Source organism: Chelonoidis abingdonii, chromosome 1 (assembly GCF_003597395.2).
Source record: "Chelonoidis abingdonii isolate Lonesome George chromosome 1, CheloAbing_2.0, whole genome shotgun sequence".
Taxonomy (NCBI): Eukaryota; Metazoa; Chordata; order Testudines; family Testudinidae; genus Chelonoidis; species Chelonoidis abingdonii.
In genome coordinates, this window is record NC_133769.1 from 20515086 (window position 1) to 20536901 (window position 21816).

The window sequence follows — 21816 nt, forward strand, 5'->3', positions numbered from 1 at the left end:
CAATAAGAATGTTTCCTGAATAAAAATCACAGTTTTTTCGTGGGTAGCAAACTAGATATAATGAAATCCTATCCACCGAGTCACTACAGTCCTAAGACTACAGGGCTTGGACCAGTAGGTGGGACTAGTTCTGAGTGTAGTCCATGAGAACTCTGTTCTGCCAGTGTCACAGGAAGTCAGAGAAAAAGACAAAGGGGATAATGCCACAAGATGCAATATCGGAAAATGTAATCTTATCTATTGTCAGCCTGCCATCTATAAAGAACACTCTGCTTGTCATATTGACGTGGGACAAAAGGGATCAGTGAAACCAGGACCTGACATTATGGTCAGCATGGGAACTGCCATCTTCCCATTGGGTTTGATATTATTCCCTGAACTAAAAATACGTGGGTTTTAAAAAATCCCTTTTTATAAAAATAATAGTTCTCAATTTCATTCATTTCCTTCACTCCGACAAAGTGATCTAGAGAAAATGAGGGTACTTCACTTGGTATAGAGAGGAGAGCCACATACCTTGAGTAAATACTAATACTCTTCCTGTTAAATGTACACTCATCATAAACAAGGCATTTCTTTTGGTTTCCATGTAAAGCAAAAGACCAATCTCTTTTTTTTTTCAGGTGCCAGTTCCTATTATTTCTATGGAAATATCTTCAAAGAGGGCAAGTATTTTTCTGTGTTTAAAATAACATGACTCAATAACTGAACTGAGGCAAAGATTTAAACTGCATATAGCTGGATACCATATATAAAATGATTGGGTCAAGTAATATATGGTAATGTTTTAATATAAACTCATAGTTAATCTTGCTCTGCTTTTTATGAAATGTTTAGGTTTTTCCTTGCTGTATAAATCTGCGGGGTTCACATTAGCATCCATTTCAAAGCAAGTGAAAATCAATCTAATTCATGAGTTGCTGGCATAGTAATCACACAGAGAATAGCTTGAGAGACAGGGATTTGTTGCTGATAAATTTGAAGTGATTGAGCAAGGGAGCATGGGGATTTCAGTGTACGGAAGCCTCCTTTGTACTCTCCACCTTCATATTCAGTGGTCCCAGAGAGTGCTGGGCACGATTTAAATCATAGTTTCTATGAGTGTCCACCAGAGCGGTACGACTCAAGCTGTCTCCATGATGCTCCTAGCTCTTTCTCTCATAGGGAGCAAAAGACGCAGCTGGGAATCTCCATATCAGTCCAAGCTGGCCTCAGATCTTCATTTTAACAGAGGATGGCTGAATATTAGTTCAAATGACTTGTGTCAGCCTAGTCGAGGGCAGGAATTTGAAACTGAGTCTATGGCTTTCTGGGCCAGAAAGGGCCGAGCACCATAAAGGGCTGTTGGGAGAGACCCCTCTCTCACTGATAAACAGAAATCTGGTGGGTTGGAATCAGATCAGGACCAACCCTCCCTCTCATGGGGCTACTAAATGTGGACATGGGCAGCACAAAGGAGGCTCTCCTTGCCCAGAAATCTGCATGCTCCTGTGACCAATCATTTTACATTGATCAGCAACAGATTTTTCCTAGTCCCTGCTTCCCTCAAGTTATTCCCTGCTGTGATTATTGTGCCAGCAATTCATGAGTCAGATTGATCTTCCACTTGCTTTGATAATATGAACCACACAGATCATAATGAAACAGAGCATGGTTAAGATGAGCTCACATTTAAATATCACAAACGATTAGATGATCTCGCCTTTATATGCTCTTTATGCATTTCACATTTGTCTCACTCACGTATGTATATATTATAGGTGATGCATGTAGCAACGCCTGTAGTTGCCCAGTACTTCCCAGTATAAGACCCTATTCTCGGTTGCTTATAGTTTTGTCAAACTTTAACTGCTTTGGTTGAAATTTTCCATGCCAAGATGTTTGCCTCAAGCTTTACAGTTTCCGCAAAAATGGTTCAGCCATTTCTGAGTGTGAAAGAAGGAGAAAATAGGTTGTTTCGCCCATGGTAACAAATTGGTTTGAAATTCTTTTTTAGAAGCTCTAACATCTCATGTTTTGGAGCAGGGACATAAAATTGGGCACAGAAGTCACCCTGGCATCAGGGATGTGCCTTTTGCAGATCCGATGAAAAACACCTCAAAATAGCCAAGTTATGAGCCTTTGAAAAAAATCTCAAGTCACACATGCCCAGTAGTGACTTGTTAGAGTTTGGCTGGTAATTCTATGAAAATTCCACTGCACTGAGCATGCTTCAGCCCCATACAATGTCGCACCCTGCAGAGCAAGAGAACCTGCTGCACCAGAGCTGCAGGAGCTGAGCAGGTCTTTCCCTGCTATTGCTCCTCCCAGCGACTATGGTCCACTGTCATGCCGGGCACCGGAACTTAAAGCAGGAAAATGGTTTGTGAGTGTATGTGTGCTCATGGTGCCACTTCCTACACACACCTTGCTGGTACCCCTCAGCAAGGAGAAGAAGGAGAAATCAGCCTGTCTGGAGTGCAGAGAGATGAGGTGCAAGGGGGAGAGAAGGAGTAGGGGTTGGGGGAGGGGAGATAGGGGCAGATGAAGGTAGCTGCGATCTCATCAGGAGAAGAGATCTGGGGAAAGGAATGGGTAGTAACGAGGAGGGTGAGGAGGTAGGATCATATATGAGGACAAGTTCAGGAGCAGAAGGGAGGAGGGCATAGGCGCATGAGGTAAAAAGGTTAAGAGCTGGCCAGGGGATAAGAGCAGAGGAGTGGGACTGAGGCATGAGCTTGGACCAGACATGGGAGAGAGGCAAGAGGAAGAGGGGCAGGACCCAGTGCTAGGAGAGAAGAGAAAATATAGGAACAAAAGTGGGGGGAATGGAGTAAAGTGGGGGGATAGGAGCAGGAACGGAAGAGGGAGAGGGTGGGTAGAAACAGAGTTGGACAGGTATAGTAAGGAGAGAGACAGAAGGGTTTATGACCACTAGAACACACTCCCCTACGGAGCCGAGAACTGAACCCAGGAGTCCTGAGTTTCAACATTCCTTTACTGTCTCTCAAACAGCTGTGAAACACTCTGGCAAAGTTTGTCTCATCCCCATCTTGTGCTGGCCCACAGAGATAATAACAGTGTAAATCTGCTGCGAGTTTTTCAATTGGCTCAAGCGCCAGAGCTCTGTTCTGGGACTCTGTAGGTCCACATCCTGCTGATAACCCACAAGGGGATTATTATGGTTCCACATGATGGAATTTCTGTTTTTCAGTTTGCTTTTTTAAACACTTAGAAAATTACACTCAGAAAAACCATATTAAAATTAAGTTAAGGTTACAAAGTCAAGTTAGGAAATGCCAGAATTGAGCTTGCATGTACAATCTTAATTCTTCCCTTTCTGCATGTGCATTATGTGCATCCTTTAATTGTATGACCACATACCATTATATGACCTGCCTCAGACCGTGCACAAGATAGCTCGCCAAGAGGGCAGAAGGGAATTAAGCTTGCATGGGCAACTGTAAAGCTGACATTTTCTAAAGTTCAAGTGGCAAATGACCTTGTCTTTTCCTAGTAGAAGCTCTGCCCATAACAGTGTGTGCTACATTTTCTACAGCAACAACTGTATGTTGGATCTGAGTCTGCCGTAGCACAAGTGAAGTTCCATCAGTGTGACATGTATGGCACAGCCTGCGCTGACTGCTGCCTAGCAAGAGATCCTTACTGTGCTTGGGATGGGATATCCTGTTCTAGATACTATCCCACAGGAATGCAGGCAAAGAGGTGAGAACTGTATTTTGCTTCGAAATCCTCTTTGCATAATAATTATCTAAAGACTTCCTATTGCAACAGAAATGGTTTCCCTTCTCCCCCTCGTATAAATAACTGAACAATGATATACTTTAGCTAATGATTTATTAACCCAGCCTTAGGGAATACTGAAGGATATAAATGAACATGTTGACATGCACAGATGTTAAGTGCACACACTTCTTAGGAGCTAGACACACTGAGTGTTAAACAAATGTCTGATGTTCCCCATGCTACAGCTTGAAGACACGACTTCATTCTCTACAATGTGCAATAATTTATTTGGATTGTATTATATGGTGAACTATACAATGCAAGAGCCTATAAAAAGAAAGAAAGCAAATATATTAACAGCCAAATATCATTGCAAGACATATTCAGACAGTGCCTAGCTCTCTATCAATATATTGTAATGATTATTGCAGAACTCAGCAAAAGGGCATATTGTTTATGATACAGTCCTTTCCATGATTTACTTTTAATTGCTTCTTCTGCAAAAATGTGTTCATATTCATTAGAACTACAACTTGGCCATTTTCATAGAATCATAGAATCATAGAATCAAAAGGTTGGAAGGGACCTCATGAGGTCATCTAGTCCAACCCCCTGTTAAAGGCAGGACCATTTTCCCTAAATAATCCCAGCCAGGGTGTGGTCTAGCCAGACCTTAAATAGCTCTAAAGATGGAGATTCTACCACCTCCCTAGGTAACCCATTCCAATACTTCACCACTCTCCTAGTCAGAAAGTTTTTTCTAATATCCAGCCTCGACTTCCGCAACTGCAACTTCAAACCATTGCTCCTTGTTCTGTCCTCCGTCACCACTGAGAACAGCCTAGCTCCCTCCTCCTTGGAGCATCCCTTCAAGTAGTTGAAGGTTGCTATCAAATCCCCCCTTAGTCTTCTCTTCTGCAGGCTAAATAAGCCCAGTTCCTTCAGTCTCTCTTCATAAGTCATGTGCTCCAGTCCTCTAATCATTTTTGTTGCCCTCCGCTGGACTCTCTCCAATTGTTCCACGTCCTTTTTGTAGTGTGGCGCCCAAAACTGGACACAATATTCCAGATGCGGCCTCACCAGTGCCGAATAGAGGGGAATAATCACATCCCTCGATCTGCTGGCAACACTCCTACTAATACAGCCCAGTATGCTATTAGCCTTTTTGGCTACAAGAGCACACTGTAGGCTCATGTTCAACTTTCCATCTACCGTAACCCCAAGATCCTTTTCTTCAGCACTGCTACTTAGCCAAACAGTCCCCAGCCTGTAGCAGTGCATGGGGTTTTTCTGTCCTAAGTGCAGGACTTTGCACTTGTCCTTGTTGAACTTCATGAGGTTTCTTGTGGCCCACTTCTCCAATTTGTCTAAGTCTCCCTGAATCCTATCCCTGCCCTCCAGCGTGTCCACCACTCCCCCCAACTTGGTGTCATCTGCAAATTTACTTAATGTGCAAGCTATCCCATCATCAAGATCATTAATGAAGACATTGAATAGAACGGGCCCTAAGACAGACCCCTGGGGCACACCACTTGTTACTGGTTGCCAACTAAAGAGTGTGCCATTGATACCTACCCGCTGAGCCCGTTGATTCAACCAGTTTTCTATCCACTTCACAGTCCATTCCTCCAACCCATACTTCCTTAGTTTGCTGATGAGAATGCTGTGGGAAACCGTGTCAAAAGCCTTACTAAAGTCAAGGTATACAACATCAACAGCTTTGCCCCCATCCACAAGTCCAGTCATCTCATCATAGAAAGCAATCAGGTTGGTCAGGCATGATTTACCCTTGGTGAATCCATGCTGACTGCTTCTGATCACCTTGTTTTCCTCTAAGTGTTTCAGGATGGATTCCTTCAGCACCTGCTCCATGATTTTTCCAGGGATTGAGGTGAGACTGATTGGTCTGTAGTTCCCTGGATCTTCCTTTTTCCCTTTCTTCTTTGCTTTCTTCCAGTCCTCTGGGACCTCTCCTGTTCGCCATGAATTTTCAAAGATAATGGTCAACGGCTCTGCAATCACATCAGCTAACTCCCTCAGCACCCTCGGATGCAGTTCGTCCGGTCCCATAGACTTGTGCACGTCTAACGTCTTTAAGTAGTCCCTAACCTGACCCTCTATCACAGTGGGCTGCTCTCCTCCTCTCCTCTCTGCGTTCCCCAGTGTAGTAGTCTGGGAGTTGATCCTGCCCGTAAAGACTGAAGTGAAGAAGGAATTGAGTACTTCAGCCTTTTCCATATCTTCCACCACTAGGATACCTGCCTCATTGAGTAAGGGACCTACACCATCCCTAGTCCTCTTCTTGTTGCTTACATACTTGTAAAACCTCTTCCTATTATCCTTCACATCCCTTGCTAGTTTCAACTCAAATTGCCCTTTGGCCTTTCTGATTCTATCCCTGCAGGCCCGAGCAATAATCTTATATGCCTCCCCAGTCATCTGTCCAAGCTTCCATTTTTTGTAAGCTTCCTTCTTTTGCTTCAGCTCACCACTGAGTTCCCTGTTAAGCCATGCTGGGCACTTTCTACGCTTGCTGTTCTTTCTGCACATCGGTATGGTATTTTCCTGTGCTCTGAGCATGGTTTCTTTAAAAAACTGCCAGCTCTCCTGGACACCCATCCCCTTCAGTTCAGCTTCCCAGGGAATCCTGCCCATCATTTCTCTAAGGGAGCTGAAATCCGCTTTTCTGAAATCCAGGGTTTGCATTCTGCTTCTCTCCTTCCTTCCTTTGACCAGGGTTCTGAACTCTACCATGTCATGATCACTGCTGCCCAGGTTGCCGTTCACCCTTACTTCCCCGATCAACTCTTCTCTGTTTGTGAGCAGGAGGTCGAGAGGCGCAAGGCCCCTCGTTGGTTCCCCCAGCATTTGTACCAGGAAGTTGTCCTCAGCGATCTCCAAAAACTTCCTGGATTGCCTGTGCACTGCTGTATTTCTCTCCCAGCAGATATCAGGATAATTGAAATCTCCCATGAGAACCAGGGCCTGTGATCTACAGACTTCTGCTAGTTGTCTGTAAAAAGCCTCATCCACCTCTTCTTTCTGGTCTGGTGGTCTGTAGCAGACACCCACCATAACATCCCCCTTGTGACATTCCCCTCTAAATTTAACCCAAAGACTTTCAACTGGCTCATTTCCAGTTTCGTAGTGGAGCTCTGAGCATTCATACAGCTCTTTTACATATAGCGCTACTCTTCCCCCTCTTCGCCCCTGCCTATCCTTCCTGAACAGCTTATACCCATCCATGGCAGTGCTCCAGGTATGCGAGCTATCCCACCATGTCTCAGTTATGCCAATAACATCGTAATTCCCTGTCTGTGCCAGTACTACTAATTCTTCCTTCTTGTTTCCCAGGCTCCTCGCATTTGTGTACAGGCACTTTAAAAATTCAGCCAACTGCCCTACTTTCTTCTGCTGCTTATTTCCCCTGTTGCATCCTCCTCCTTGAATTGTCTCCTGGTGTTCTCTTTTCCTACACACCTCAGATATAAGGGCTTCATTAGGACACTTAAGGCAATGATTTGATTCCCCCACCTCCCAGTTCCGATTACTTTCTCTTTTCTCCCTGCCATTACAAACCCCGCATTCTCCAAGTTCCATCCCTTCCTCCAGGTTTCCCTCTTTGAGACTTACCTTTGGGCTTTGGTCACCTTCCCCCGTCGAACCTAGTTTAAAGCCCTCCTCACTAGGTTAGCCAGTCGACGTCCAAAAATGCTCTCCCCCTTCCTTGACAGGTGGAGTCCATCTCCGCCTAGCAGTCCTCCTTCCTGGAACAGTAGTCCGTGGTCGAGGAAGCCAAAGCCCTCCTGACGACACCATCTCCGCAACCAGGCATTCACCTCTAGGATGCATCTGTCTCTGCCTAGGCCCCTACCCTTGACCGGAAGAATCGAGGAGAACACCACCTGAGCACCGAACTCAACAGGCTTACTTTGAATTAATGCAAAGATGTATTCCTTTTGTACTGAGATGCTGCTTAAAAAAAAAGTGATGATTCCCCAGAGGCAGTTCATGTTCTCTCCAAATCCACCAATGCTCTCTTAAAAAACAACACAGGTCTATGGTTTTTTGGTTTTTTTTTGCTTCACCCACGATACCTCGTTCTTGTTCTCCCATGACTCTGGAAGCTTGGTAGTTTCAAACCCGTTGCTAACTGTAACTAGGCAAAATGAATGCTTCTGTGACTTTTGAGAAGGTAATGGGAAGAGAATTGGGTAGCACAGTCTTCTGGATTTAACTAGGAACTGTGTGGTGCAGATAGCCTCATGCTGTCTTGCTAATGCACCTCAACAAGATTCTGGAGGGTCTGTTTCTGGAGAGAAGAGAGTAGTTCAATCTCTCCATTCACTCCTTGGTTTCTCTGCTGTTAAGGGCTAGCTATGGTAATGGGAGCTTTGTGATGTCCACTATTAACTGGACTTGAGACCACAAACTTACTTTACATGTGGGAGGTCACTGATCTGATAGTAACAACTTTGCTTCGCTATCCACGTGGTTCAGGGTGGAGAGACTGGGCCTGCTGGAAAAAGTAGGTCTCTGTAGAGCGAATGGAGCCCCTCATCCTGCACAACCACCATCACCTTTCAGTGCTTCTGGGTAAGATGTGGGTCTGTTGTGGCTGCCTGCATTCTGGACTCACGCAGAGATGTTGAGCAGCCCAGCACTCAACACCCCAGAAGATGTGCGTTTGAGTTAGGGTTAGCCATGTCTCAGTTCTCCAACTTCCCCCTGCCTTGTGGCTGGTGAGCTAACTTAGGGAGTAACCAAAGGCACAGCAAAAACTACCTGTAAACACTCATGCCCTAACACATCTGGAATCACTGGTTTCTTTCCGGCAGCCCCAATGACATCATGCCACTCACCACCATTTTCAAGCAGCATTCCCCTGCCTTGATTTGGTCCTAATGCTAACCCAGAAGCTTGAATTTAGCCCTAATTGTATGGAAGTGAACACAATATATTTGGGTTGGGTTTGAAATCTTAAAATCAGTCATACTTAATAGTGCAACTCAAGCAGAACCACATCTGGGTAGTTAATTCCACCCCTCCTTTAGATCAGCTACTGTTTCCTTTAAAACTTAATGAGTATAAGGCGTGAAATGTGTTTAGACAAACATAAAACAGAAAATCTGCAGGCTACTACATGTTGTTAAGTAGGTTGCTAAAGAATGTCGTTACTGCTGCCAGGTTGTTTTGGCTACTCAATACTTCTATTCCTGGAGCTCCAATGCTATCAGCACTAGCAGGGAATGCAGCCTGCCAATTCAACAGACCTCAATGTTATCAAGAAATAAAGACCACAGGTATTGTTTGGTGATACAGGCACTCAGCCAGGTTTATAGAGAAAAATGTCCTGAGTTCTAATCCCACAACCATGATAACTACATGGTAACTCCAATTCAACATTGTACTAGAGTGCAGAGTTGTTTTTAAGTCCATGCCTGTGGAAAATGTTTAAACATGTGATTAACTGTAAGCAAGTGTTTAAGTCCTAAAATGGGATTAAGCGTATATTTAAAGCTAAATTGATGTTTAAGTGATTTGTAGACTAAGGACATAAGTGCTAACCCCAAAGTCAACATGGTATTAAATACTAAGAGGAGTGAACATGAGTGGCTGGTACTAAATAAGGATATTGATATAATAGGCATCACAGAAACCTGGTTGAATGGTGACACTCAAGGGAACAAAATATATAGTAATGATAGAATAGATCATCCTGATGGGGGAGAGGCATTATATGTGAAAGAAAACATGGAATCAAATTTGTAACAATCTGACATGAATCAAACTGTACAATACAATCTCTCTAGATATAAATTCCATGACCAGGATGGTGATGGTGATTGAGATATGCTCGTGGAGATTAGTCCTCCTATAAAAATAAAAAATTTCAGTAATAATGGGGTATTTCAACTATCCCCATTATGCATTCGGTACATGTCACTTCAGGACAGGATGCACAAGTAAAATCTCTAGACACCATTAATTTCTGCTTCTTAGAACAGCTAGTCCTGCAACCCACTAGGGGAAAAGGAGATTCTTGATTTAATCCTAAATAGAGCAACAGATTTGGTCCAAGAGGTGATCATAGCTGAACTTCTCGGTAATAGTGCCCATAATATAACTAAATTTAACATCCTTGTTATGGTGGGTGAGAAGGACACCCAACGAAGCCCACCACAGTAGTATTTAACTTCAGAAAGGGGAAACAACACAAAAATGAGGAAGCTAGTTAAATGGAAATTAAAAGGAGCAGTCACAAGAGTGAAATGACTGCAAGCTGCATGGACACTTTTGAAAAACATGATAATAGAGGCTCAAATTAAATGTATACCCAAGGCATCCTTTAAAAATTGGAAGTAAAATCCTACTGTGGAAAATAGAAAGAAGCATAAACTTTGGGATGTCAAGTATAAGACTATAATTAAGCAGGCCCAAAGGATGCGAGGGAGATTCCTGCACCTGAACCATTTTTTTTAGGTGACAAATCTGAGGAACTGTCCCAGAGGGAGATATCTGTAGAGGAGGTTTTGGAACAAATTGATAAATTGAACAGTAGTATGTCACAAGGACTAGGTGGTATTCACCCAAGTGTTCTGAAGGAATTCAAATATGAAATTGAAGAACTACTAACCGTGGTACGAAATTATGATAGTGTGTACCGAGCCTTTTGAGGCCCCCTGCTGGAAGCCTTATGGTCCTACCACATTCCCTTCCAGGAAAAGGAGCACTGAAGGTGGGTCTTCCAGGATAGGCGAGAAAGGCTTAACGGAAGCAGCCAATTGGAGTGCAGCAGGCTTATATAAAAGGAGTTGCAGGGTTTGAACAGGTCAGTTCCTGGCTGGGACCAGAGGGGCAAGAAAGAGTATTTGTTATTGGTCACATGCAATCAAGAAGAGAATCAGAAGAAGGACTCGAGTGGTACTTGCATGCAGCCAAGAGGAAGAGGATTTGAAAACTTCAGCCCTGAGGTCAGGGTGAAGAAAAGGGGGCTATGTGGGAAAAGGCCCAGGGAATAACAGCTGCAAAGTGAAGGAAACAGTACTTGGCTGCTGTATATACGGTCCCTGGTCTGGGACCCAGAATAGTGGGCAGGCCCTGGTCCCCCCACCAGCCAATGCTGGAGTGGCCTAAGCCCCGAAAAGGGGACATGACTCATATAAAAGATCAAGAAAAGGGATTTAAAGGGGCCCAGAGACATGGCTGGAGATCCTGGTGAGGATTGACTTTGAGTTCTGGTGGGACTCTAAGAAGGGGATAAGTTTCCTATGGAAGCCCAAACAGAGGTCTGGACTTAAAGGAGCCCAAGAGGGGCAGAAGAGAGAAAGCATCCTCAGGAAGCAGAGGCTGAGTCCATCTTGAGCCAGGGAATTGGATGACTTCACTTCATATTTGTTTTGGACTTGAATACCCAAGAAGGGGTTTATCCATTTTACAACAGTGTGAATTGGAGCCATTGAAGACCCACCTAATGAGGCCAACAACCTACAGGATAGCTACCATGAAGCAATTTTTAAAAAAGGTCCCAGAGGTGATCCTGGTAATTACAGACCAGTAAGCCTAACTTCAGCACCAGACAAATTGGTTGAAACTATAGTAAAGAACAGAATTATCAAACACATAGAAGAACATGATTTGTTGGGAAGGAGTCAACACAGCTTTTGTAAAGGGAAATCATGCCTCACCAATCTATTAGAATTCTTTGAGGAGGTCAATAAGCATGTTGGCAAGGATGATCCCATGGATAGTCTTCTTGAACTTTCAGAAAGCTTTTGACAAGGTCCATCACTAATGACTCTTAAGAAAACTAAGCAGTTATGGGATAAGAGGGGAGGTCTTATCATGGATCAATAATTGGTAAAAAGACAGCAAACAAAGAATAGGAATAAATGGTCAGTTTTCACAATGGAAAGGTAAATAGCAATGTCCCCAGGGATTTATACTGGGACTTCTGTTGTTCAACATATTAATAAATAATCTGGAAAAAGAGGTAAGCAGTCAGGTGGCGAAGTTTGCAGATGATACAAAATTACTCAAGATAGTTAAGTCCAAAGTAAATGTAAAGAGTTACATAGGGATACCAGAAAACTAGGGGCCTGGGCCACAAAATTCATTGTTGATAAATGCAGATTAATACACATGGGAAACATAATCCCAACTATACATACAGAATGATGGGGTCTAAAGTAGCTGTTACCATTCAAGAAAGAGATCTTGAAGTCATCATGGATAGTTTTCTGAAAACATCTGCTCAATATTCAATGGCAGTAAAAAAGCTAACAATGTTAGGAACCATTAGGAAATGGATAGATAATAAGACAGAAAATATCATAATGCCACTGTATAAATCCATGGTACGCCCACACCTTCAATCCTGTATGCAGTTCTGGTTGCCCCATCTCAAAAAAAGATATATTAGAATTGGAAAAGGTACAGAGAAGGGTAATTAAAATGATTAAGGCTCTGGAACAGCTTCCACATGAAGAAATACAGGGACTATTCAGCTTGGAAAGAAGGCATCTAAGGAGGGATATGACAGAAGTCTACAAAATCATGAATGGTGTGGAGAAAGTGAATAAGGAAATATTATTTAGTCCTTCACATAACACAAGAACCAGGGCCAATGAACCAATCAACCAATGAAATGAATAGGCAGCAGGTTAAAACAAACGAAAGGAAGTACTTCTTCACACAGTGCACAATCAACCTGTGGAACTCATTAATAGGATGTTGTGAAGGCCAAAGCTGTAGCTGGATTAAAAAAAGAATTACATAAATTCATGGAGGATAGGTCCATCAATGGCTGTTAGCCAAGATGGTCAGGATGCAACCCCATGCTTCGAGTGTCCCTAGCCTCTGACTATGACTGGATGACAGAGGATGGATTACTTGATGATTGTCCTGTTCTATTCATTCCCTCTGAATCATTTTGCATTTGTCACCATCAGAAGACAAGCTACTGGGTAGATGGACCAGTGGTTTGACCCAGTATGGTCGTTCTTATGTTCTTATGTTGTAACAATTGGTCTGATGAGCTAAAACCAGTGTTTTATTTCATCAATTTCAAATTAATCTTAACATGTTCATTTTTTTTTCTGAACCATTTTCCTAGCCTTTCAGTCAGATTTGTCTTACCACAGCTGTCACTCATAATAGCAAAATGTCACCAAACAGATGGATTTGCCTCTTGAATGAGGCAACAAATAGAGGAAAGTGCTGCAGGATCATGACTTTCCTTAACCTTTAGCCCATGCACTGATTATCCTGAGCCAGAGCACAATTCATGTCTGCTGGTATCCTATTCACCCAAAAAGAGGCCGCAGACAAGACTGATGGGGCTCATAAGACGAGTTTGCAGCCGAGGCCAAAGTCTGAAACACTTTGTGTATTCACACCTAGGACTAGAGAATCCAAGTCCTTAAAAATATCTCCCACTGCCCGGGATCCTAAATATGCCTTGCTAGCGGATACTTTATTCATCCTTCTCAGTCTCTTAACTGTGGATATCAAGAGGTGTAGCTGTCATCTTTATGTCCAAGTAAGAACCACTATGATAAGATGAAAAAGTCATGTGATTATGGCAAAATTCCAGCTTTCATTTAATAAAAACAACATAACTTTCTATTCCTCGTGACTGTGAAGAAAAACTTGAAAATGTAAACCCAATATAATTAGTGATGCGATGTCTTCCAAGAGTCTGCAGAGAGGCTGGAACAATAGTTGATCAGCCCCATATATCTTAATGCGATGTTAATTCTGAGACCTTCCAACAGCAGGTTCCTCCGTGTGTGATGATAGGATGAGAACTCCTACCTAGAGTCCGTCATCGTAAAGCAACCTCCCTAACACCTCCTCATTCCCACTTAAAATTTCAACACGTACGGTATTCCATTGGCCAGATCCTCAGCAGAGCTCTAATGAAGTCAGTGCGCCTGTGCTAATTTACACCTGCTGAGGATTTGGTTCCCTGTGTCCTGGTGACAGGAAGAGCTGTGTTAATTACTGATATTATTTAAATAAGAACAAAGTCATTAAGCTTGGCTTATTTCTGTTAGACACTGTATATAGTAGGTACACATTCATACGAAAATAATTTTGCTCTAGGAGGTTCACCATGTTGTCCTTTTAATCAGCTGTTCAGCCTTGCATATGCAAAACTAATAGTTCTGTATAATTATTCTTTATGCAAACACAGGAAAATTATCCTGAGTTCTAACTGTAAATTTTAGGACTCAAAACACTGCAACTTTCAAGGTGGTAAACTCAGCTTCCTGATATTTTCTTTGTTAGCAACTAGCTTTAATCTTATTAATGGTTATGGTCAGAGAACAAAGTGTTCAAAATAAAAACACCATTCTTGTTGGTATTCATTGGAGAGTTTGGTATTTGAATTTATTTTCCATAGTTTTGTAAATAGCTTCTTTTCAAAAACTGAGAGAGTATTGTCTAGTGATTAGAGCCAGGATTCTTGGGTTCGTGCCTCAGCTTTCCCTGTGACTCAATAGATAGGCTAGTTTCCCCTTTGGTAAAATGGGAATGATAATACCAATGATATAGGAGCATTGGGAGGCTAAAGTAATGTTTGTAGAGTGTTTTAAGTTCCTCCGATGAGAGGAGTTATAGAAGAGCTAAGAATTAAAAAAAAACCTCCACACAGATTATAAACTGTGAAAGACTCAAAAGAACTTTTCTACTAAATAGTGTTGTGTGTGTGTGTGTGTGTGTGCGTAAAAGTTCAAAGCAATCTTGCAGCCAGTAAATTCAACCACTTAGGAATTCCCCTGCCTATGGGAATGCTCAGTTACTGTTGAGTTGCTGTAACAGCTTCTATCACAGGCCCTCTACAGCTCTGGGATACAGGGCATGGTTAAAGGAGGAGAATGTTTGCAATATACAGCAGCTTTCATGCTGCTCCAGATTTTGCCAGGGATCATAATGGTGAACACAAAGAAAACTTACAGCTGCCTCCAGTCTTCTTTCCCCTAAACTAGCATCGAATTGGTTAGAATATCTGGTTTCAGTATCTATAGATTGAGTCAAATGCACATATCTGAGACTTTCCTTAGACACATAAGACTTCTACAGACAGTCTCCTCCTTCAGGCATCTGCGCACCTTCAGTTTAAGTGATGAAAAACAGTACTGATGTATGAACTTAATTCCACACAGTGATAGTGCAGGCCAATGTTTCAGCAGTAAAATCGAGTTCCCTGAATTTCTAGTGCGTCCAACTTAAGTGTAAAAGGTCAACAGTCCAAAAGTTAAATATATTTCTTAAAACAATTCCATTTTTTCCCCCCAGACGTTTCCGCAGACAAGACGTTCGACATGGAAATGCAGCTCAGCAATGCTTTGGCCAGCAGTTCATTGGTAATCCACACACAGTACAGCAGAATGCTAGTGAATGCCTAGAGCAAACAGCATGGATTTTACGCAGGGGAAACATCAAGGGCTGAGTCTGACCTCAGTTACACAGTTTTTATACTGATGTAACTCTCTTGATTTCAGTGGAATTATTCCTGATTTACACCCTTGACATTAGAAGAACACTATAAGGACCAAGATCCCAATGCAGGAAAGCTTTACTTTTCAAGACAGTGCTTAACCATGTACTGTGCTTAAGTCCCATTGGATTCAGTGAGACTTAGGAGCATGCTTAAGTGCTGTCCTAAATAGGAATAGGCTTGCATTCATGCTTAAATGCTCTCCTGAACCACAGCACAAATCCTGCAATTTGCCCAATGGCCTCACATCCCATAAATTTCAACCAGTGCTACTGTGTGCAGTATAAAAACTTAGATAGGTAGCAGCTGCCAGGATGTACTGAGATCCTTGCCAGATCAGGCCCAGTAAATCTAAAGAAAAAGAATCAAAAATCAGGGGATTCTCTGTGACAGATGTTTCTCCAGAGAATTTTTTGCTGAAATTGTATTTTTCTGCAGGATGGATTAGAATTTGAAAGGGAAATATTTCAAGATGAAATATTTGTTAAATTTCCCCTGGGTCATTTCATACCATCCATTTCCAGCAGCATAGCATAATATATTCCATGGGGATTTCTGTTGGAAAAAAATAGAGGGCATCTATAGCCCGCCGTGACACTTAATTGCAAAACTGCATGCAATGAAGATAGTAGATTTGATTGCGAACTACACTAGGAACCTCACAATAGAGCATAGCAAATGAAAATAAAGAGATAAAGAGAAATCATAACGGTTATTAATTCACAGAAACTGATCGTGAGTTTGTATCAGGAAAATATTCTCCCTGCACTCCACTCCTCTTATAGCGCTATAAGAAAATGAACTAGAAAGACTGCTGCCTTGTTTCACTATAGCACCTGCTTTGTCTGTTCTGCCATGTATTTCACTATATATAGGAGCCTGCAACTGACTCTTGATTAGTCACTTTCAAATGAATTTTTTAGTAACATTTGGGTGGCAAAGCTAGACACTTGTACTTTCTGTGCATGTGTTGTAGAGATCTGCAGTAGAGCTGGGCTGAAAATGATTTTTCCATCCCATGAATATTTTTGAGAGTTCTAAATGTTTTCCTGTCTTGAATTAAGGGGGAAAAATGACATTTCAAAAATATTTGCAATCTGAAAAATTGTGTTTTTGTTTTGCATTTTGGATCAATTGAAACAGTTTGTTTTGATAATTTTGGAATGTTTTCTTTTGATTTTGATTCCCCCCTCGCCCCCTCTTTAAACCCTCTTTCAGTCTAATTAGCCTGTATTTTGATACACAAAGTTGCTTTGAATCAGTATTTTTTGTTTGAAAATGTTGAAATGAAACATTTTAACAATTGGAAGCTTTTTCCTTGACAGAACATTAATCAAACCCAACCTTGTTTCGTGATCAGTTTGGTTTTGATGAATCAACATTTTTAGTTAAAAAATAAAAAAAAGCCCATCATCAAAAAGTTCCCAACCAGCTCTACTAAGCTGTACAAATTCTGGACACACCATGCAAAACAGTTTAGATGTTCATGGGTTTTGAGGGTTTGATCATGTAACATCCTAAGAAATCTGTTCCCGATTCTGAAAAATAATTTATCCCATGCTTACTGTCAAGCATGTAAATAGTCTTATTGGTGTCATTGACTTCAAATTAAACACATTTATATGTGCTTTGCTTAGCACTTTGCAGGGCCAAGCCCTATAGACACATGCACAATCACAACCACTCATCATGCAGTACTTTGGCAGGCTTAGGGCTGGCTTCTGTGAGATGCTGAGATGAGTCATGCCTTCCATTCCTCCTGTAGAGAGTGGGAGCAGACGGTGCTCCACAGTTCACAGGATAAGGCCAATAGTAGATACTAAATTTCAATCATAACCTGGAGGGCTATGGATCAAATTCCATTCTAAAGGTGAACATCAAAGGAATCCTTAAAAAGATCAAAGGAAACGTGCTTAATGAAAAGGATAGCATTTATTTTAGTTACACAGCTGGCAAATAAATAAGAATCTTACTTTCCTTCACAGGAGAAGCCCTGGAGAAGACTGAAGAATGGATAGTATATGGAATAGAGTACAACAGCACTCTTCTGGAATGTACCCCTAGAACTTTACAAGCTAAAGTGATCTGGTTTGTGCAGCGAGCCCATGAAGCCAGGAAGGAGGAGGTAATTTCCCATGTAATTCTAGTTATACCATGTTTATAAAAAGGGTCAGTTATATTTGGGGTCTTACAGGTAAATCAGCCTTCCCGTAATTCTGGGGGGCTTTGCTTCCAGCACTCCAAAGGTGATGGGTCAGTGTGCCTCCAGAGGGAGGTGACCCATGCCACTCCACAGCATTTGCCCTCCTGCATGGCCAGCCTTTTTTGGAGAGGCTTAGCCTCTCCCTGCTTCTTACAAGCGCCACCCATGAGTCCATTCAATCTTCTTTTAAAACTTCAAAGTAATGGAGAATCTACCGCATCCCTTTGCAAATGATTCCAATGATGAATGTCTATCACTGTTAACAATTTGCACCTTATTTGAATTCTCTAGCTTCAACTTCCAACTATTCGTTCTTGTATTCTTTTGTATAGAATTTTTGTACATTAGTTCAAAAATGTATTTCACCATCAGATATCGGCCTTACAGGATGTGATCAGTGCTATCTATCTTAGTTACTTATATGGTCCTTGTTACAATTTTCAATGTATTTATCCTCACAATATCTCTGTAGTGTAGGGAAGTGCCATTTTCCCCATAGGGAACCAAGGCAAGAGAGACTAAGTGACTTGCCAGTTCTCACTCAGGAGGCCTATAGCAGGCCAGTAAATTGAACCCAGGTTTCCGAAGTCCTGTGCTGGCACTCTCATCACATAATCTCCTCCCTCCTGCCATAAATGTAACACTGTATGTGCTTGAAAAGAGCATGTTACAGCATCTTAGATTTGTGTCTAAATACTCACTGCTGAATTTGTAGCCAAGTCCCTACGGTACATTTAAAACTGTTTGCACCAATATTCCTAATGTAGTACTAAAATCTTGTACTCACTGTGACTGCATTGATAATACAGCAAAGAATCCTGTGGCATCTTATAGACTAACAGATGTTTTGGAGCATGAGCTTTCATGGGTGAATACCCACTTCATCAGCTCATGCTCCAAAACGTCTGTTCGTCTATAAGGTGCCACAGGATTCTTTGCTGCTTTTACAGATCCAGACTAACACGGCTACCCCTCTGATACTTGATAATACAATGTATCATTGACTCGTTTCTCAGGTGAAGACAGATGACAGAATCGTCAAAATGGACCTTGGCCTCTTATTCTTAAGGTTGCACAGGCTGGATGCAGGGACCTATTTTTGTCAGACTGTGGAACACAGCATTGTTCATACAGTGAGAAAAATCACCCTGGAGGTGGTAGAGGAAGGGCGCGTGGATGAAATGTTCAGCAAAGACTATGAAGAGGATATACCTCATAAAATGCCATGCCCAGCACAAAGCAGCATTCCTCAGGGATCGAAGCCATGGTACAAGGAATTTCTGCAGCTAATAGGGTACAGCAACTTCCAGAGGGTCGAGGAGTATTGCGAAAAGGTGTGGTGCACGGATAAGAGGAGGAAAAAGCTGAAAATGTCCCCGTCCAAGTGGAAATACGCCATCCCACAGGAGAAGAAGGCACGCATCAGGCCAGAGCATTACCGCCTCCCCAGGAACATAGTTGACTCTTGATGGACAAAATCCATCCATTCTTTCTGGGAGAATTTTTATTTGGACCTAAGGAATAGGGAGAAATCAGTCTTGGGTTTGGTAACTGAAACAGGTTTATATATATATATTAAATAATGAGACTGAAAACAGAAAAGTGTTCTGTTAAGTTATAGCTTATGCTAGCTGTTTCTAAATAGGTCATTGCATTCAGTGTTTTCCATTTAAGGAGAACATAACAATCATTGTACTTTGAGTCCTTTAGTCAATTTCCCATGTGGACCATGCTTCTGCTGTATAGTCTTGCATATTAAGGGAATATTAAAATAAACTCAGATAGCTAAGCATTGACAAGCGAAGAAAAATGTGATGTATAATTTCTGTTGCTTTCACAAATGTCCTATTGCTTCTAAAAACAGCACATTGCAAAATCTTAGCTTTCACTTGTGGCCTGTTTGTCTGTATTCGTAAGAACCACAAGTTTTGTTAGTGTGTTGTACTCTTATTTCTAAAGACGTTGAAAGGGAATCTTATCTACTTCCCATCATTGCTTGTGTTTACCAGTAATTTGTGAAGCACAGTGTACTACTATCACAATTAAATAGTACTGCCTTGTAACCCGATGTAAGTCAAATGCATGCAGAGAACAAAAACAGAATGAAGTTCTTCAGTGTAATTTGCTGTAAGACATTGGAGTAATAGTTTAGTGGGAGTGTAAATCATGGTTATGTTAATGGACAGTTGGCTCAGTAGATATAAGATTTATAAGAATGCCCTCTTGTGGAAAAAGAGAGCATTTCCTTATATTGGTGTTAACATTTTCTCCAGAAATGTGCATACAGTACTTGAGCGTTATCCACATTCTCCTGATCTGCAGCCTATCTGTTAGTTTTACAGCCTTTCTGCTGCATGTGCTGAAATCTCAAATATTTCAAACACAGGGTTAGAAATCACTTGTACTGGGGAATAGAGTTTAAAGAAATGACCAACATATTAAGGCATTCAATGTAATTTGCTTTTGGTGTAGCAAATACTGGTGAAAGAGACAGGTAGTGAAAACAACTTGTATTTGTATAGTTGCATGGTCTGATTTACCTGATATGGAATCTCTTCTTAGCACAGTTATTTTGCTGAACTTGTGAATACTAGGGATGTGAGATCGAAAGAATAAGAAATCACTTACTACCTAGAATTTTCAGAGTATCACTAAAAATATACAAAGCTTTAATTTTATGCTTAATTTTCATATTTTTCTGAGAAACATATCACATTTTAGCACAAAGAGTCACATGAGAAATTGGATGTGAACATATGAATTGGAACTAAAAACACCTGAAAATATAAGCTACAGTTGTGATATAAAAATATGAATCACAAATAACACAGTTGGAAAATTCTAGCTGAGTGTGAGTTCTGCAGGATCCTTTCCCATCTGCTTAGATGGGTTCTAGCGTGCGAGTGATTACATCCCAAATGTGTTGCACCACTAGATAAATCAACTGCTTCAGTCAGAACATGACCCCAACCATAATGAATAGCTCCAAGTCTATAAAATTGGTCTGTCTCACAATTTTGAGGTAACTAAACATATATTTCAGGGGTGTTCCAGTTAACAGGTTCATATACAACTCTCATTCCACCTTCAACTTCTAATCAAGAAACGGTGTCCGGGATTAACATTCTGGGGCACACAGATTTGTTGTTAACCTAGCAATCCTGTTATTAACCTAATACTGGAGAGGAGGTCACTGCTGTGCACTCCAGTGTCTCTAAGATACTCTGTATGTGGAACTAACAAAACACTGTGTCTGAGAGAAGGCAGTTGCTGGGATCAGAGTCTAAAGCTAGAATTGGAGTGAGCTTAACTAGGATCTTATCTCTTCATTTGCTGGGAACAGAGAGTGTCTTGGTGCTCAGAGAGATGCTGTGTGCAACTGGCCAGTAAACAGAAGCAAAAGGAGAAGCAAGATTTCATATTATATTAGTCACACAGATAGATAAATCTCTCTAGCTTCTAGTTATTTTAAGTAGGCTGCAATTTATCTGAGAGTTTGCATGGCATGTAGTTGGAGGGACTGGCTCAGTGATCCAGTGGCAAAGGCATGAGGAGATCAGAGCTCACTGCTCCCTTGACTAGGAGAAACAGAGAACATTATGGAAAGAGCATCTACAGAGAGGGAACATCTTGTAGCCACACCCAATGCAGAAAGCATCAGATGAATTCATTCTGCAATGCCAGTTTGGGGCTGGAGGGGCTTTATTGCTATAGCTTCACACAAAATTGGAGCACTGAAGTCTACGAAGTAGGGGAGGAGAACATATATACCCATAGGCATCCCTACCTATTACTTACCTCCTCTTAATTAGCTAAGCAAAATCTGACTGACATATACATACCATCTGACTCCCTCTAGTGGTACACTATTGCAGCCCCACAGAAGTTCTCCTGCAGCAGGTAGGTAGTAGGTTGCTAGGGTGACCAGATACCCCAATTTTATAGGGACAGTCCCAATATTTGGGGCCTTTTCTTATATAGGCTCCTATGACCCCCAACCTCCTGTCCCAACTTTTCACACTTGCTCTCTGGTCACCCTATAGATTGCTCGACATTTAAGAGTAGTGGGTAAAGAAATGAAGAATATTTATAGAAGAGATCCCCTAGGCTAAAAGAAATATAAATTTTCTCCTCCTCCAGGCATACCTAGACATAAAGGCATTCGGGTTTTCCAAGTGAAAAATAATATCTAAAGGAATTCAATGATTGGGGGTTGGGGAAGATTCATGGTGTCTGTCACGGCAGAGATAAGTTTGTGTTATAGGAATATAATGGGGATTCTTTATTCAGGGCCACTGGACATGGACAGCCTTTGGAGTTCTCCCAAGCTCTCTAGCTCTCAGAAGAACTAAACACAGTCAGTCCAGAGATGCTACATCTC

The 21816-nt window shown here is 41.7% G+C and overlaps 1 protein-coding gene across 2 annotated transcripts in view; it reads left to right on the forward strand.

Annotated features, from left to right (window-relative positions):
- SEMA3E (semaphorin 3E) overlaps nt 1–21073 on the forward strand; it is a 283264-nt gene extending 262191 nt beyond the window's left edge. For both annotated transcript variants that reach the window (XM_032801538.2, XM_032801539.2), the window contains 5 exons: nt 624–665; nt 3539–3705; nt 15031–15098; nt 17218–17357; nt 18452–21073. In XM_032801538.2, the coding sequence (XP_032657429.1) occupies nt 624–665; nt 3539–3705; nt 15031–15098; nt 17218–17357; nt 18452–18904 (870 nt within the window). In that variant the 3' untranslated portion in view covers nt 18905–21073. The remainder of the gene's footprint in view (nt 1–623; nt 666–3538; nt 3706–15030; nt 15099–17217; nt 17358–18451) is intronic.
- The last annotated feature ends 743 nt before the right edge of the window (nt 21074–21816 follow it).